We start from the raw sequence: 19,060 nt of genomic DNA on the forward strand, positions 1-19,060 counted from the left end.
TCATTCCGTACGGAAAATTCCGAATGTCTGCGGTCGGCCGTGCGGATGCTAACGCCAATTTGGCTCGGCAATTTTGACCGCCGATTACCACCGATAAAATGGAGGTGCGGACGCAAGAATAGAGTCAGACCGTGAAAAGTCTGCAGCGATTTTGATAACCCACGCAGTGCAAGTGTCATTTTAAACGTCAAAATTCTATGAAATTATGACGTATAAATAACACTTACACTGCGTGGGCTATCAAATCCGCTGCAGACTTTTCTTATACCAATTTGTGACGCTAGTATTTTCGTTTGAGGGCATTTTTTTTTACTTTGAGGACTCAAATAACACTATAATGACTATAAATCTAAAATTGGGGATTGACGCCAGTTTCATTTCTGATCATATCGGGCGATTTGATCATCCCGTCTGGACTTATTCGCATTAAAGTGACACTAAAAGTGATAGTGACAGCTGTCAGTCTGTCAATGTCAAATTAAGAATAGCAAATCGATTGTTACATGATTGTTACTGACCTACTGACTGAAATTTGGCAAAATAATGTAATGTAGTGTGTTTCTTTATATTTCTATAGAAATCTGATATTAACCAATTTATCTGATAGTAAACGATTCATAATTTACGTTTAGTTTTCGTGTTCCTTGTATAGAGTGTTATAAACCGAAAACCGGTTTGTTTTTCCGTGTTTACTCGGTGACCAAAAATAAATTTAAACTCCAGATTTATTTTAAATTATGGATAAAGAGAACTATGAAACCTACGAATTTTTGCCTGCATCTGGAAGCAGTACAGAAGCGGAACCCTATCAGTTCTTTGTTGTGCAAGACGATGGAACGTTTCTTAGTAAGTTTTTACACAATGACTATTTATATTTTATGAAAAAAAAGAAGGGCTGGTTGGTTCTAAGTCCTTTTTTTGCACCCCCTTTGCTTTAGGCAGATCCTTAAATCCTGAAGGTTTCTTTTTAACACTACACACTTGTGACAGAAGAAATGGTCAATATGTAGCAAGTAAGTAACAATAAGCTATGAAAACGAATTTAACTTTAAGCCATGGCTTGTCCTGCATGATCCTGCAGTGCAGATTAATTTATAAATTGGTATTTTTTAGCCTTATATCTCATTTCATCAATATGAGGGGCATTCCAGGGATAATCAAAAGTCAGGGCCATGTATACTGCCCTGCTAAGCCAAAAAGCGCTATCTGAAAAGAAAATTAATTGCTAACTTATACTTTAGTTTGTATAACTGAGAATTCCATTTTCACAACCATTTGTTTTTGTGATAGCGCTATTTGGCTTAGGAGGGCAGTATATTTGTGGTATAAAAAATGTTCTTCAGTTAACAGACAAGTGCAATATGTGACTCAAGTGCAAGACACCCAGGAAGTTCTAGAGGGAGAGCAAGCTTGCACCATGCTGGATGTGACTCCGCAGCAGTTCTATGTTGACATTGACACTACCACTGAAATGATCTCTGTACCAGGTAATTTCAATATCTGCTTAGAGGAAACCACATCATGATAATATTGATAATCTTGTTTATTTTTGTTTTTAACTCCGTTTTTAACTCACATGAGGGCCAACAATGTAGGTATTGTAATAAAGAACTATGCTTATTATTTTAAGACTTAAAACAATATCTATTGCAACTATTTTTTGAGATAAACAATGATACTCTTGTCTTTAATAATAGTTCTCCGTTTAAAAAAAATAACTAAACCAATACAATCTACACATATAGTCTTGGAACACATTATCCAAATTAGATACAAAATCAAATCACAGTGCAGGCTTCGTCATAGTTGCTACATACAAAAATATTCTTGGTTCAACACATATTTTTATTTTATTTTAAATGAACAATAATATTTCATGCTTTTCACAGACCAGTTCAGCATACCAGAAGGAACCAGCAACTTGTATGCTAACAGCTACCTTTTGCAACCCGAAGCTGAGGCTCCAGTAGATCAGGTATTTTCTCCTTATGCCTATGACTGATTGTACAGACATATTTTCTTATGATAGATGTTTGAGCATCATAACTGACTCCTGATAATTACTAAACTGGTTAAGGCCCTGAACCAATTATTGGTAACAAAAAAAACAAATAAAAGTTGGTATATTTTATTTTACTTTAAAAGCTATTGATTAAGTTGCAACATAACATAAAAAAAACATTTACAGGTAAAGAATAAAATTTTCGACCCATTTCGTACCTTGTCACAGTGACCATCAATATGAAAGATGCTAGAGAGAGACCTCATACTATTGTCACTGTGACAAAATGAGGTTGCCTATTATTCCTAATATATATAAACGACCTACCTGACATATTAGACGACCATTGTACGCTCTTTGCCGATGACGTTTCTGAACTAGTCTCCTGTAGTGATAGCCATGATGGTACAACTAAATTAGAGTCTAAATTAAATTCCGTTACAAATTGGTTACAAACGCACAATCTACAACTTAATCTCAAAAAAACAAAAGTTATCCAATTCAAACCTTGTCAAAAAGCCATATTGCCATTAAACATCAGTTTCCAGAACACACAAATAGACCATGTAAATACCGCCACTCTATTAGGATTAGATCTAGACAGTAATATGACCTGGAGATCCCACACACAAAAACTATCAAAAAAGTTGTCTTCTTTCATCTACGCGCTTCAACATCTTAAACGCGTTACGGACTTCGAGACTGCACTCACAGCATACTACGCATATGCCTATTCTAGGTTATCTTACGGTCTCGTTTTGTGGGCAAATAGTTGTGATGTTGAGACAATATTCATATTGCAAAAGAAATGCATTAGAATACTGGTAAATATTGATCAACTAGATTCCTGTAGACCTCATTTTATTAAGCACCAGATCCTCACCCTTGCCTTGATGTGCATCTTTGAAACAAGCAAATTTGTCAGAAAACACATCAATCTTTATTCACCACTAATAGACAATAGAAGAAACAACCGAAATTTACACAAACTAGAATTGCCTTTTTCCTCATTAAACCTTGTGACATCTAGCCCGCATTTTATGTGTATCAAAATTTATAATCACCTTCCGAATTCTCTGAAAAACTTAGAAAATCACAAATTATTCCATAACAAGTTAAAAATCTTCCTTATTAATAAGTGCTTTTATAGTGTGAAAGAATACTTTAGCGAAAAATATGATTAAAATGATCTCATAATATGTAACGATAATTGAAAATGTTTAAAATTGTTATGCTAGTTTTAAGTTAGGTAACTGTATTATAGGTATATGTTGCTGTGTCCTTACAGGGCGTCACTTAAACTAACCCAATAATATGTACCACCTTTATAACTGGTTTGTGATATGCAATAAATGATTCTATTCTATTCTAAATTAAATTCCCTGAACAGCAACAGCAACACTCCTAAATGTAATGTAAATCAGTGGACCTTATTACATAAGGCATAAGGTCCACCGATGTCAGTTAAAAACAGTGTGGGCGATGATACCTATGAAACTATGCAGGTTCAAAATTTTCAAGTGGTTTTTCGACAATTTGGTAGTATACATGGTATCTGATTGAGCTAAAATTTGATGTACTGTAAGACTAAAATAAGCACATTTTTTTAACTTAATTTCAGGTAAAAACCAAAGTAGAACTAAAACCAGCCGTGCAATCGCATAATTCTGTCACTGAAACTAATAAGCAGGATGCTTTGTCAGGAAATAGCTTAACAGAGGTAAGTAATTCTAATAATTACTAGATACTAGACTAGATAAACACATGTTATGTTATGTGTTAGTTTATCATTCAACTATCGATCATAAAGTGTAAGCAGGAAGATTCAAATTACAATAACAGATACTTTGTCTTCATCTGAACTGAAATACCTCTTGAACGCATGATTTTTCCTTTTTGCTCGAAATTAATACATATATGTGATACATAAATTGTTTACTGATTTTGGGAAAAATAGTGAGTGTTTATGAATATAACATTCTTGTGTTTACAGATAACTCTGACAGATGAGCAATACCATATACTAGAACAGAAGGGCTGGATTTTACTAGAAACTAACGAGAAGGTGTATGTCCTAGACACTTTAGGGCTTCACGACATAACTAATAATGAAAGTATGTTGTTTTTTTTACGGGCGAATGAACTTTTGGACCGACACATTTCACATCTCTGGCGTTACCAAACATATATCTAGAATTATTAGGTACCAAGAAATAAGGTTTACAATTTAATATTTATTTGTCTACATTTTAGATCTATCAGAGAGCGAATCGCTTGTTTTAACGTATAACATAAAATTTAATGATATAAAAGTAATATATATTTATAAGCGAAATTTTCGAATGAAGTTTAACCCCTTAACCGCCAGAGTCTGATATATAAGACATTACATATCCAGCTCATTCCGCCACAGTCTGATAAATAAGACAAAGATCTGATTTGGTTTTTACAGCACATTTATAACTCCCGTAGCTATGCCAACCTTACTCTGCGTGGTACAATTACTGTCGGTGGCGACACGAGCACGCTCGATCAAAAATTGCTGGCGGTTAAAAGGTTAAATGTTGTGGACAGATTAGTGTCGGTCCATAAGTTGATTTTTTCCTTATTTGTACCTACTAATTAATACCTATCCTCAATTTTTTTAACAGTTGTTATATAATGATAAGGTAAATAAGTTATATTTTTACTATCCCTTCAATATGACATCTTCAACCTTATGTAAAGGCAGTAATGGTCATAATTCTGTAATAAATGGGTGCCAACAAATAGATTTAGGGTGCCAGTCTAAGGGTCGGTTGCACCAAACTGTTCGTATCGTTAAAGAGTTCGCTAAATTTTTATGTATGGAAAGTTTCATAGTAAAGCGCCGGGGGGCGCCGGCTGACGTTGATCACCCTGTCAAATGTGGTTGGTGCAACTGGCCCTAAGTCTGTAGGTGATTTACTTTAAACACACCAAGAAAAGTATGATGATAATCGACGAAAATATTTGCCACAATCTCATTTTCTGCATTTTTTTCATGTCGCTAATTCAAAACTGGTAATTTTTGTTAATAAAATTGCAGAACTAATTCAAAAGTTGAAAGCAGATGATACGGCCCCTGGTGGAACTGAAGCCAGGGTAACTGAAACTGAACCCGGGTAAGCAATATCTTAATTCACCACAAATTATTTAAATTTGACGAACAGCGCCATCTAGTGAGCTCTTTAGTATAGCTAAAATGGATTGCGGGTACCTTTAATTTTAACTAACAAGGTTGTGTGAGTTTTGGCAATGTACAAGCTGCAGAGATATCGACTCCCCATTTATACAATGTACCTATGCAGGGGATCAACCAACTCTGCAGTCGACATTGTACAAAAGACTGTGAAGACTGTACAAAAATGAGGCCCGTCGTGACTTGGTGTGGTAATTTTCAGTCTCTATTTAGTTATGTAACTAAATTTATGTATTTTTTTAGCCTGCTAAAGATAGAGTATCCGCCACTGAGTGAAATGGCCATGGAGCAACTGAATTGTGCCCAGAATGAAAGTAAAGTAGAAGAACCGTCAGAATTATCTCTGATGGTGGATGACAATATTGATAATAAAGGTTAGTGTGCTTTGTGCAAAATGAGTTACTATCTCCTCAACACAGACAAAACATCATCTAGACTGAGCATAGTCGCGCTACCCCCGCTGCCACGCATACGGTAAATTTACTCCATGTTCGAGTCGAAAGTGTCTTTGTGTGACGTCCGTGAACGCGTTCATCGTTTGAACGGACCAATCACGGCACGGGATCTCGCTAACCTCGTCCCGCGCACCCCCGCATTTTTGGCAGCATCGGTTGCATGAAATAATTGCTCTAAACTCCGTCTAGAGGATTCCTAGTCTATGCTCCTCAATTCCGCGAAAATGTCTCACGGAAGTTTTCACTTTTAACTGGCAATTTGTGGAACTTATTGCAAAGATATAAGGTTCATTTTCTGCCATACCCAACAATTTAGTAAAAGCTTATACTGGTTTCCAGATCTGAATAAGCCTGGAGCCCATGAAAGAACTACTTCGAGTTGGAGTGGGCGAAGCGGGTCCCACCGCCTCGCACTCCTTTTCTCCTATTTTAATTGGGATGAATTTTGTTTGTTATGTGCGCTGTACACACTCGAGCGGATTGTACAAAATTATTTGCTTCCAGATCAAATTGAGAAATCCCAATGGGAAGAGAAACCTAACACAGAGAAAATAGACACTTCTAATAAAGCTCCGGTGGAAAACCTTTACTCCGGGGTTTGTGACAACTGGAAAGATGAGAATGTTTTACGAATACGTACTGACTTCTGTCTAAAAGGTAAACTAAACAGCGCTGCCCTAGACTTATACCCTTATTCACTAGGGCCACAATCGAAATATTAGAATGTCGTAATTTTAAAACAATATAAATTATTTATCACGAACGAACGATAATTTCATACGATTTCTCGCATCAAATAGTACAAGAAACTTGAGCAATTTTCAATGTTACTGTGATGTGATGGTTGATGGAATGAAGTCAAGCGCTGAACATGATTTAGTACCTTGGAGCGTACCAGTGAGTTTCTGACAATTTGTGTACGCATTATTTCTTATTGAGCTTAGGTTAGTTAACTCACCAATGCGTGGTCTGCTTAAAAAGGCCTGCCTGAACCTATTTGAAGTATCCCAAAGTCTAAGAAGTAACTTTCTGAACTTTTAATTTCAGATATACCAGATAAGATAGTATTAGGAAAAACTAAAAATGGAAAGAGGCTGGTTTGCCGGGTCATCAAACCGGACGAAAATGTTGCCAAAGAAACTGAACATTCTGATGCAGACATGGATAGCATTTCTGACTCGATTGGTTCTAGCGATTTAGGTAAGTGACTAATACGCAGGACGTAGTCATGCAGTTAAGTTTGATCAACCCAAATTATCAACTTCTAACTAATTTTGCGGTTTAAACTCGCGTGTTTTTAGTCACTCGCGCGACATATTTCGGAGAGCTTAGGTCTTCTTTCTCAAGCAAGCACTAACAGTGCGAGCAGCGTTCATACGGCCGTGCTTCGCGTACTGCGCGAGTGACTAAAAACACGTGAGTTTAAACCGTAAAATTTGTTTAATGTTACTATGTCTCATGACAGTTTAAATTCGATTAAATTATCAACTGTTGCAATCTACGACTTTATTAGATACCTATGCTTTAAAACTATGGTAATAAGGTTCAAAATGTATTATTGAATTATGTCATTCCTTTTTTACAAGCTTTTAATTTTAGATTCAATTTATGGCATCATCTCTAAGAAAAATATCTTGTCGGTTATTAGTTTCTATATAGTGGTCCTGGGTTCGAATCCCAGTAAGGGCATTTATTTGTGTGATGAACACTAATATTTGTTCCTGAGTCATGGTTGTTTTCTATGTATATAAGTATGTATTTATCTATACAAGTATGTATATCGTCGCCTAGTACCCATAGTACAAGCTTTGCTTAGTTTGGGGCTAGGTTTGATCTGTGTAAGATGTCCCCAATATTTATTTATTTATTATTTATTTATTTATATGAAATTTTGTTTATCTATCGCAGGTGACGACAAATTAGACAGCATATTCAGGATGTGTTTCGCGGAGAGCACCGTGAAGTACAGCACCGAGGACGTGGCCTTCGCCGAGAAGGTGATCCGGAACCTGGTGCGGCTGCCGGCGGTCAAGCCCGCTGTGGCCAACCGCAACGTGCTCGTCACTAAGGTAAACTAGACGGCATATTCAGAATGTGCTTCACGGAGAGCACCGTGAAGTACAGTACCGAGGACGTGGCGTTCGCCGAGAAGGTGATCCGGAACCTAGTGCGGCTGCCGGCGGTCAAGCCCGCCGTGGCCAACCGCAACGTGCTGGTCACTAAGGTAAACTAGACGGCATATTCAGAATGTGCTTCACGGAGAGCACCGTGAAGTACAGTACCGAGGACGTGGCGTTCGCCGAGAAGGTGATCCGGAACCTGGTGCGGCTGCCGGCGGTCAAGCCCGCCGTGGCCAACCGCAACGTGCTCGTCACTAAGGTAAACTACGAGCCCCGATGCACATGTTTTCGTCTAGTGAGACCATTTTTTGAGGTTCTCGCGTTTGTTCAAAAATAATGTTTTTGTTTAAAAATTACTAATATTTAAAGCTTATACTAATGTAATTTAATTTTATATGGTAATACTCTGCAATAACTAAATCCAAATACAAGAAATACCGTTTGTACTGAAAGAAAAAAAAAATGTTTTTTTATTTTTTTATTGACGGGTAGGATTACAACATATGTGAAAAGGGCTATTTACTAGGGAAAGCAACACGGCTCTGCCAATGTACTGACAATTTTATTTCGAGCCCATGCATGCAGCAGTGGTGTAGGAGAGGACAATATGATTTGGACAACGTTTTGGAAAAGTCCTTTTTTTCAGCAATAAAAGTCTCATGCAATTTTATTATACGATCAAAATAAACTACATTAAACATTGCTATTATGGTTCCCATTACTGGGTAATTTTATGTTCATGTGTAAAATTTATTAAAATAAACAAAATTGTTACGTGGAACTAGACGAAATAATTTGCATCGGGGCTCGTAGACGGCATATTCAGAATATACGAGTAGGTATGCTTCATGGAAACTCCGCCAAGTGCAGTACCCTGCAATAAATATTGCACATCGGTCTTTGGAAAGAGACTCGGCTAATTTCGGCTTCGTAGAGCGTTGTTGAGCGACAACCTTTGTTACTTTTAAACAAATAATAAACTCCAGTATTTATTTGATATGAGACGACACTTAATAAATGCGATGGTCGCCATTGTTCGTAAATCGTCGTAATGCTCGTTCCGGATCCGCGTACGAGGAAACTATTAGAAAAAAAAGGTTAAAATAGTGGAATGAGAGAGAGAAAAAATTAGCTGTGTGGCTGGCTGGTGTTCTCACGTGCCCTCAATGTGCGCGGGGGTTCACCTTAAAGATCGGCTACGTCAGCCATATTCGGGCGCATGCTGAGCGCCGAGCTATTTAGGAGTCGAAGTGGTCGCCTTGGTCGAAATCAGCCGGAAGGATCATTATCGTCATCATTTTGGTTCTGACCAATAAATTTAATTCCAGGTAGTGGTGACACATGAAGATGCAAATCTCATAGAGAGCCTGCCCACTCTGGTGACGGGGGAAGTGGTGCCCTTGGACAAAACATGGCGATTTCTTCACCGGCCAGAATTATACGCTACTGCGAAAGATGGTAATTATAACTTTTATTACACATATTTAATTACACAAACGGGTCTACCGCGACCCGTACAAAACAAAAAAAATAACAAAACGCGAGAGTTTAAAGTGTTATATTTATTACACATCGCTGAAATAGGAGCGAAAAATGTACATGACATTGAGAGGGAAAACTTTACAAACCAAAAACCACCAACCACTTTACCAAAGTAATTGTTACAGTAACTATTTACAATTACTGCGAGTAATTTTTACTTGGCTATTACTGCTACTACCGCTTTTTCACCCTCGTTTTTGTGATGCTAGCTTTTTTAGCCTGTTTTGCACTTTAGCTGCTCAAAGACGTAAACTTTGCTGATAGTAAAATGTGAAATACAAAATGATTCCATCCTTAGGGAAGATTTATTTATTTATTTTATATTTCGGATTAATGAAGGAGATGGAAATCAACTTTATGCAATTGAAATAAGGTTGGATATCAAATGGACTAATACTAATAAACGAATTTCATTTCAGAACTCTCACAAGCACTAGACAACTACTCTGGAGTGGACCACAACTTTCTGCACATTCACATCCACGAGATTCGACTGCAAGACATTGTGCGAACATCTGTCACTTTGAATAAGCGACGTGAGTTATACATATTACCTATCTACTTGCTACTTCTGTCGCTTAGAAGTCGTCGAATTGGCGCTCGAGGCACTTTCAGGTGTTCTCGGTCGCACAGTCTTACGACTATACGGGTTAGATTGACATATTGTATGCCAAGAGGACTTATCTATGTCCGAAAATAGCCTAAACAATCAAGGCAAACTCTTAAGATTTACTTTTTTTTTAATCTAGCTTTTTTAGGGTTCCGTAGCCAAATGGCAAAAAACTGAACCCTTATGGATTCGTCCGTTCAGACGCAAATTGCCTGATACGTAGACGTCATGTCTGCCTGTCTCTGTCCGTCCGTATCACCGTATCACCATCATGTCACAGCCACTTTTTTCCGAAACTATAAGAACTATACTGTTGAAACTTGGTATTCTGTGAATCGCATTAAGATTTTCTATAAACCTATCCATAGAGGTCTTCACTTCCAAAGTGGTAAAATGTGTCCCCCCCCCCCTGTAACTTCTAAAATAAGAGAATGATAAAACTAAAAAAAATATATGATGTACATTACCATGCAAAAATCCACCGAAAATTGGTTTGAACGAGATCTAGTAAGTAGTTTTTTTTAATACGTCATAAATCGTAAAAGGACACAACTAAAAAAGTTTAAGTACGTAGATTGTTTCATATGCGTTATCATTTTGGCCAAATTTTAATCTAGGCCTCATGGCAGAATAAATTACCTAAAATAACATCGTTACCACCTCAGGCCTGGAACTATCAAGCACGCAGCATTCAGAAAGGATATTCATACCAGCTCTGCCGTTGAACGCCTCCACCAATGTAGAGCCAGAAAACACTATGTTCGGCTACGCTTGCGGGACTTGTGCCGCGATATTCAGATCAGAGAACGACCTCAACACACATCGAGAGGTAACATCACACATCAACACAGTTATATTCATACCAGCTCTGCCGCTGCACGCCTCCACCGATGTGGAACCAGAAAATACCATGTTCGGCTACGTCTGCGGCACCTGCGCCGCGATATTCAGATCAGAGAACGACCTCATCACGCATCGAGGTAACATCACACATCAACACAGTTATATTCATACCAGCTCTGCCGCTGCACGCTTCCACCGATGTGGAACCAGAAAATACCATGTTCGGCTAATATTGTATTGATGTGTGCATTCATTCATGGCCTAGGCAAGGTGACAATCGCTATCGCTTCGCCATCGAATCGCTTTGTGTCTCTCTATCACTCTTCCATATTAGTGTGACAGTGACAGTTGCATTTCGTTCGCTACGGAGCATTAGCGATTGACATGTTGTCTACGGGGCCAGGTCTGACGCTGCACACCTCCACCGATGTGGAACCAGAAACACCATGTAAAAACACCACCTACGCTACGCCTGCGAGACTTGCACCGCGATATTTAGATCAGTGAGTGATTTCAATACACATCTAGAGGTAATATCACTTAGGCAATCAGATTTTTATGCATGTTAGTGAAATGAATCCTAATGCCAGTGTAACAAAGACTAATATGTATTAGCTTAATTCTATAGATTTAAAAAACCAGCAGGCAGATACGATATAAAAATTCCACTTCGTTTTTGCAGACTCATAAAATGGATACTGACGACAAATTGACCATAGACACACTAGAAGAGAATCACAACAAAAATGGAATCCTTGTTCTAGCCGGTAATTTCGTTTACTAAATAGTGTAAATACCAATTTTTCAAATAAATAGACGATGGGCCATCATCCCATTATAAACACTATACTTTTATATAAATGTTATTATTTTTCAGATCCTCTCAATAAAACAAGAACGTTTGCCTGTATGCAATGTAATGTAAGTATCCCAGTAAAATTTACTAAGTCAGTAATAGGTATAAGTATCTTTAGTTCGAATCGATAAGCAAGTACTTATATTATTTGCGTAGCGAGAACGTTCCAACTAGTAACAACTATAAAAATGAAAAAAAACTTGCGAATAAGCATACGATCTTGCTCGTTGGTATAGTAATTAACAAGTATTATTAGGCTTAACCATTTTTCAAACCGTCTCAATCTAGGTTTTATAAAAAAGTAAAGACATTTTTGATGTTTCGTTTCAACATGAGTTACTCTTTGCCAAAGTTCAATTTAATTTAAACCTTATATCCGAGCGTAAAGATTCAAGTTTCACTGACGTATTTGTTTAAGTCGATTAATCGTACTAGTCCTGAAATGAAAAAAGGATTGCGTTACTTTTTTTTTTTGTTTCGTCCATCAGGACAGGCTAAAGCTCTAAGCCATACTGCCTTGTCATAAGTAGATTTTTTGTCTTTTCAGTAAGTTCAATCCGGTAAACGTCTTCAGTAAATACTATTCATATTAGGTCAATTCCGATAGTAATGTCTTCAGTAATCTTCATTTTCAAAATACTTTAAGTAAAAGCGTCTCTTCCAGTTATTTGATCATATCCATTAAACATCCATTCTCATTGGTGATTTAGCTCTTGTAAAGCGATAGAGGACAACCGGCCGTTGACTCCAAAATGATGGTTAAACGTGCTTCAAGATTAATTCTCCATTCACTGCACACTACCACATTAGTTTACTGTATAATAGGCTATCGATATTACACTTTAAACAATATTAATGAGCAAAAAACAAAGCAATTGATCCCGACGCGTGACAATCAAGATGGCGCTCGAACCGGAAGCCTTTGCGTTACTTTTCCTGTTATTTTTTTCAGGCCAAGTTCCAAAGGTTGAACAACTGCCAGAGACACGTGAAGACCCACATGGCGCCCGTGGACAGCGAAAACCCAGATGACAAGAAAAGAGTTTACAAATGTAAAATATGCTACAGTTTCTTCCACCATGCTCCCACGCTGTTAAAACATATTATGAAGAGCCATATTAAAGTGGATAAATAATGTAAAAAAAAGCTTGTTTCATTTATTTTTACAATCAAATAAGTAGTAGTTGTGTTTGGACCGGACGCGTCTGCTGAATGGGAAGCTTTAGTCCGGCAGTGAGACAATGTAGGCTATAAAAAAAGTTGTGTTAGCACATAACTGAGATGGTACAGTCACTTACAATTATGTTACTCTTCGAAGGCCGCAAAATATGTGACACGCTCTTATGGCTCTACAAATAAGTTCGTGGCAGATATTTTTGCGGCTTTTGTTGTGTTACATAATACATATTGTATTGCAAGTGACTGTAGGTACATGAGGCAATATCGCATTGCGATTTGAGGTATTTTTTTATTATGGGTTCTACTATAATATTAAAAACGCGAAATTAACTCTTGTCGGTCTTGTGTCTGCCACTTAAATTGCTGAAACATTTTGAACGAAAATTGGTATGGAATAGAGTTTGAGTGCCAAGGAAGAGGGCAGGGTTTTCCTAGGAAATTGGCGATCACGAGCTATTATGAAATTAAATACCTACATTTTTAAACATAATTGTGTAATAATATGCTGAGATTATCACTTAACAGATCACATATAAATCTAAAACAAATCATCAGTAAATATGTTATCTAGATCATCTAGCAAATCACTGGTATCATTAGTTTCATTGCAAAATGGGTCTTTATCTGAAACAATACAACATTCATTAATTAATGTTTTTATAGTTGATAGTACTCCTTAAACTAAATACATAAAAAAAGATGTTAGTATATTTAGATAACAAAACCTTACTTCTCACTTACAAGCTCTTTTAAGAAGCACACTGTTCAACTAGTAGGTAATCAAAATTATATCTACCAGCCATAAATATCATGTCAAGGGAATTAACTATATTTATGGCCCCCTTTAGAAGAATTTTACCATAGTCCATATCCATAATGCATGAATAAGTTGGAACTAATATATGCCACTGTTGCTACAATATTGAGGGCCTACCGTGAACCACGTTCGACGTGTTGCCCCCTGTCACACTTAAGTACAAATTTACTCGTGTGACAAGGTGGCAACACGTCGAACGTGTTTCGCGGTAGGCCATTTGATCTGATATTAAAAAAAATGGGTTATTCCCACTAGTTACCACCAACTTCTTACCAGTGGTAACTACTGGGAATTTTTTTCCCACCTTTTACCACTGGTAACTACTGGGAAAAAAAAATTCCCACTAGTTACCACCAACTCGGCTTGGTGGTAACTACTGGGAATTTTTATTCCCAGTAGTTACCACTGGTAAAAGGTGGGAATTTTTATTCCCAGTAGTTACCACCAAAATATTGTTAGAATTCAATACTAATAAAAACAGTATAGTATAAATGTAGAGTGCTGTAATAAATAATTATGTGTCAGTTAGTGATTCAGTAAACTGCTTTAAAAGTGATCAAAAATATTAAAACAATTTTGCCGGTATAAGTGTAATAACTAAAATAGAAGTCTCATTCTAGTTAAGTAGAAATTAACTTATTATCCGGACTAAATTTATCTTATTAACTGTAAATTGAATTACATATTTATACAAACGAACAAACAAATCAGTCAAAAACCGACAGAACTGATTTCGTTTTATTATTTACCGCTACTTCATTTCGTTCTATTATAACACGACGCAAACCTGGAATATGTAGGTATTCATAATTTGTACTCAGGCTAAATAACTAAAGGGCATGGTTGTTATTAAAACCGCTTAGGGCGCGCTTCGGATGGGCTGATTGCTCGAACTAACCAGCATAGGCTCGCATTCCAATTACACTCGGGTAGTACATCGCTCGGTCATGTTACGCTGGTTGGCTCGATTGCTTAAACACCCACGCTAGCGGGATGGTAATAACACTCTACCAGAGGGACATCAGGTAGTACTACTCGTACACTTCTTTTTTTGTATTTAATTTTTATTCTTTTGGAAAATATGTTTATTGGAAGAACGTGTGTCAAGGTAAAGTAAGAAACAATGTAGGACCATCAAAATTTATGAAATAAGAGTTATGGTAATACTTTATGCATATTAGATAGGTTACAACCTTGGTTTATCGCAATATAAGTATGAATAATATCGGTACCTATGCCTTGTAATTGCTAAACAATCGTTTAGTTCATAAATATCCTTTGTTGTGTTATTTTAAATAACACGAGTGCAAAAAGGCCGAATCGAATGTGGCGCACACCGCGCACGCTTTTGTTCTTAACCGCCGCCGTGTCGCCCGTATCTGACCCTTGCGAAATATTCTTTGTTCGGCGTAACTGCCAGCCCTTATGGCCGATAAGAATGGTATTGGTTGACATAGTTTGATAATCATACTGGAACAAATTTAGGATAAGCTAAAAATAAACACGTGAAATATACTTTGCTATTTACTTTCATCCCTTTTTACCTGACCCAAAGAATGAATACGAAAATCCAATCAGTCCACTTTTAAATGTGTCGGAAACAATTGTGGGCATGGGCGTGTTGCATTTATATTAAACGAGGGCGAGGGACAGTTTTACTTCATACAGGATGTGAATATTAGGTATGCGAATCGCCCTCTTGCGCCTTCGTCGTACTCAATTTAAGGTTGTTTTATGTGATTTTAATTACGTCTTACACGTTCTTCCAATAAACATATTTTCCAAAAGAATAAAAGTTGAATACAAAAAAAGAAGTGTACGAATAGTACCTGATGCCCCGGCCTCTGGTAGTGTTATTACCATCCCGCTAGCGTGGGTGTTTAAGCAATCGAGCCAACCAGCGTAACTTGACCGAGCCATGTACTACCCGAGCGTAATTGGAATGCGAGCCTATGCTGGTTAGTCCGAGCAATCAGCCCAACCGAAGCGCGCCATAAGCGGTTTTAATAACAACCATGCCCTTTAGTTATTTAGCCTGAGGACAAATTATGAATACCTACATATTTCAGGTTTGCGTCGTGTTATAATAGAACGAAATGAAGTAGCGGTAAATAATAAAACGAAATCAGGTCTGTTCGTTTGTATAAATATGTAATTCAATTTACAGTTAATAAGATAAATTTAGTCCGGATAATAAGTTAATTTCTACTTAACTAGAATGAGACTCTTCTATTTTAGTTATTACACTTATACCGGTAAAACTGTTTTAATATTTTTGATCACTTTTAAAGCAGTTTACTGAATCACTAACTGACACATAATTATTTATTACAGTATGCTACATTTATACTATACTATTTATACTATTTTTATTAGAATTGAAAATTCTAATAATAATAGTATAAGAAATTCCCAGTAGTTACCACCAAGCCGAGTTGGTGGTAACTAGTGGGAATTTTTCCCAGTAGTTACCAGTGGTAAAAGGTGGGAAAAAAATTCCCAGTAATTACCACTGGTAAGAACTTGGTGGTAACTAGTGGGAATAACACAAAAAAATTACCAAACTTACCTAAATTTGCACATTGTGCAGTTCTAATCACTGTCATATCATTACCACATACTACATCATATCCATTGGGCAAAGGCTTATTCTCAGCTTCTTCATGAAGCACTGCAGAACTGTATATAGCATGAATATTACTCAGTGTGATGTTCAAGTAATGCTTTTTGAAGGCACTGCCGGTGGTGAGGACTGTGGGTCTTCTTAACACTAAGGCACAGTACTCAGAGACAATGTAGGGGGCAAATGTAGACCATGCATCTCTGTGGAGTGTGCATTTGATACATCCTGGGAATAGAAGACAAATATTTGCTTGCAGTAAGTACGGTTTTTTTTTTCTGATTTAATATACATGGTGGCTAAAAAATAACTGCATTCCTGTTGCCAGGGAGGTTTTAGGATTATACTGAGCAACTATTGCTATGGGACCAACCCTGAAATTGCGAAAAAAAAATTTACCCTCCCATAGAAAATGGACCAGCCAAAATGTATGAATCAGCCAATTTTTTTTTTCACAATTTCAGGGTTGGTCCTATAGTAAAAGTTGCTCAGCATAATCCCAAAACCTCCCTGGCAACAGGAATGTAGTTATTTTTTAAATATTTATTTAAATATTTTCTATATAATGTTGATGATGTGAGAGGTTTCTTAAAACAATTTTTTAATTGCCAAATCCAAATGTCGAAGTCAGTTTCATATACTTAAATATTTTTAAAGGAAATCAATTAGAGTTAGATGAAGACAAGTCTGCAATGATTTTGATAGCACATGCAGTGCAAGTGTTATTTATATGACATAATTTCATAGAAGATTGATGTATAAAATAAAATAACGCCCTGTGTGTGCTATCAAAATCGTTGCAGACTTATCTTGGTCTAACTCTAATCACTTCATTTGTCTGTAGTGTATGATGATTGTATGACAATTGACACATTCATTTGACCTATCATTAACCCTTTACCAGGCTAAGGGATATATATTTCCCACATACGGCATTTCAATCATGTGTTCTATTTTAGATCAGTAAGACTGACATTCGATTGTCATTTTATTTTATTAAACTGTCAGCCTGGTAAAGGGTTAACAAATAAAAATAAATAACCATTCTCACCAGTAGTATCTCTCAATGTTATAAGTGGGTCTGTAGCTGATCTATCAACCGTTTCAACAAAAGCAGTCACAACCTGAGCCTTCCGTCTTCTCAAGTGTCCAGCCAAAGCTTGCTGCTTCACAGATTTGATAGAATCTATGGCACCTAAATTAGACTTTTGTATGTCTTCTGAGAGTCTTCTCCATATTTCTGTATCAAATTTCTCACCAAAATAGTTGTCTGACAAATCTACATCCTAAAAATATTAGTGTTAAAATGAAATTTTGGGTTATAATATTGTTTTTACCTGTCCCTGCCGGGCTAGCACTTGATCGGCGCGACAGTATCTCACGGCGAGATAGACTACCAATCCCTCTTTAATTAACATAGAAAAAGACGAGTAGTCTATCTCGCCGCGAAATACTGTCACACCAATCAAGTGCTAGCCCGGCAGGAACACAACAGGGCCTACTGGTGTCTAAGGAAATTAATGAACCACATTTGACTGGTTCAGTTCAGTCTTAAACTATACTAAAGGTTTATGTATAACTATTCAAAGCCAATTAGGTAGACAAGATCTCTATATCAACAATGCTCCTAAGCAGAAAGGATTTCATTGAATCGAGACAATTGTAAAACAGAACTAATTATGGCACTTATGATCCAGTACTGATGTATAAAATTGACATTTAATTTACAGTTAAATAAAATAACATGCATCAATTGTATAAATTACCTGTGAAAATAACTCCATGTGGCAAATTGTCTCATCTTTACTCTCTTCAAAGTTACCATTGAGAAGGCCAGCCGGTCCCGGAAACTTTCTTTTAGCATTGTGATCAAAATATGAATTAATCATTTTTCTTTTTGTATGTTTTGGTGAAATATTTTCTGAGTTCACACTATTTCTTACAGGTTCTGTGCTACATGTGTCAACCTCTTCAATCATTTTCCGAGCTGTTTTTTGCTGCGGTGGGGAAGGGCTAGCAATATTAGGGCATTTAAGAGGCTGATTAGCTACATTGACTGGACTATCTTGCTTAACCGGTATGCTCCTTTCGCTGCACAACTCACGTGCAATATTTTCTGTTTCTTTTGCCGTAACATCGGGAAAATCAAACTGTGACAAGATCTGAAAAACTATCGAAATAAAGTCGTCTCTCTTTGAAAATATACACAACAATTTGGTAAACTTAAGTAAACGAAATTACCTGATCGAAATCGTCGGATTCAAACATTGTATTTACTATACAAAATATGGTTTGCTTTGTAAATTTTGTAATAGATTTTCTTTCTTATTGTATAATAAAAAACATTCAAAAATATAGTTTAGTTTCCAAGTAGTTTACCGCAAAAATCCGAAGAATCGACATAAGTCATAAAGCAAATTTTCAAGATTTTCAAGACGATCCAAGCAAATAAATTTGACATGACAGTGACAGTGACATTTATGGGGCACGTTCTGAAATAGTGATGGAAGACGAAGAAACGCACGAGCGCTTTTACAACGCGCGTTAATAAAGCTTTTGAATGACACAAATGGGTAGAATTTATGGATTCTACATGTGTATTTATTCACACGAGGGCGGTGGCGCTTTTTATCGAGCGTTGTTGGATTTTCGACTTTAAGCCTTGGTAGTTAAATCGAATTTAGCGTGCGGACGAATTCAAGCTCTTTTATAACGCGCGCTGAAAAAGTGTTCGTCTAATGGATGCCTTAAATGCACCATTCATTCTGTGATTTATTACCGCGATTTGCTCACACA

General features: G+C 36.8%; 2 protein-coding genes across 2 annotated transcripts; one reads left to right on the top strand and one right to left on the bottom strand.

The window, feature by feature from the left end:
• The first annotated feature begins 545 nt into the window (after nucleotides 1-545).
• LOC134797593 (uncharacterized) lies at nucleotides 546-12,794 on the top strand. Its single transcript, XM_063769883.1, has 16 exons — nucleotides 546-846; nucleotides 1,344-1,487; nucleotides 1,890-1,975; nucleotides 3,624-3,722; nucleotides 3,996-4,116; nucleotides 5,070-5,145; nucleotides 5,466-5,596; nucleotides 6,182-6,334; nucleotides 6,725-6,877; nucleotides 7,586-7,746; nucleotides 9,126-9,255; nucleotides 9,759-9,875; nucleotides 10,615-10,778; nucleotides 11,475-11,559; nucleotides 11,670-11,713; nucleotides 12,601-12,794. The coding sequence occupies exons 1-16, from the start codon at nucleotides 738-740 to the stop codon at nucleotides 12,781-12,783; spliced, it is 1,956 nt and encodes a 651-aa protein (XP_063625953.1). The 5' UTR covers nucleotides 546-737; the 3' UTR covers nucleotides 12,784-12,794.
• Nucleotides 12,795-13,304: 510 nt separating this feature from the next.
• On the bottom strand, nucleotides 13,305-18,663 carry LOC134797596 (uncharacterized). The gene is made up of 5 exons (XM_063769885.1): nucleotides 18,506-18,663; nucleotides 18,031-18,426; nucleotides 17,316-17,550; nucleotides 16,214-16,492; nucleotides 13,305-13,451 (listed from the first exon to the last, which is right to left on the bottom strand). The coding sequence occupies exons 1-5, from the start codon at nucleotides 18,530-18,532 to the stop codon at nucleotides 13,366-13,368; spliced, it is 1,023 nt and encodes a 340-aa protein (XP_063625955.1). The 5' UTR covers nucleotides 18,533-18,663; the 3' UTR covers nucleotides 13,305-13,365.
• Nucleotides 18,664-19,060: the final 397 nt, after the last annotated feature.

Source organism: Cydia splendana, chromosome 15, assembly GCF_910591565.1.
Source record: "Cydia splendana chromosome 15, ilCydSple1.2, whole genome shotgun sequence".
NCBI lineage: Eukaryota > Metazoa > Arthropoda > Insecta > Lepidoptera > Tortricidae > Cydia > Cydia splendana.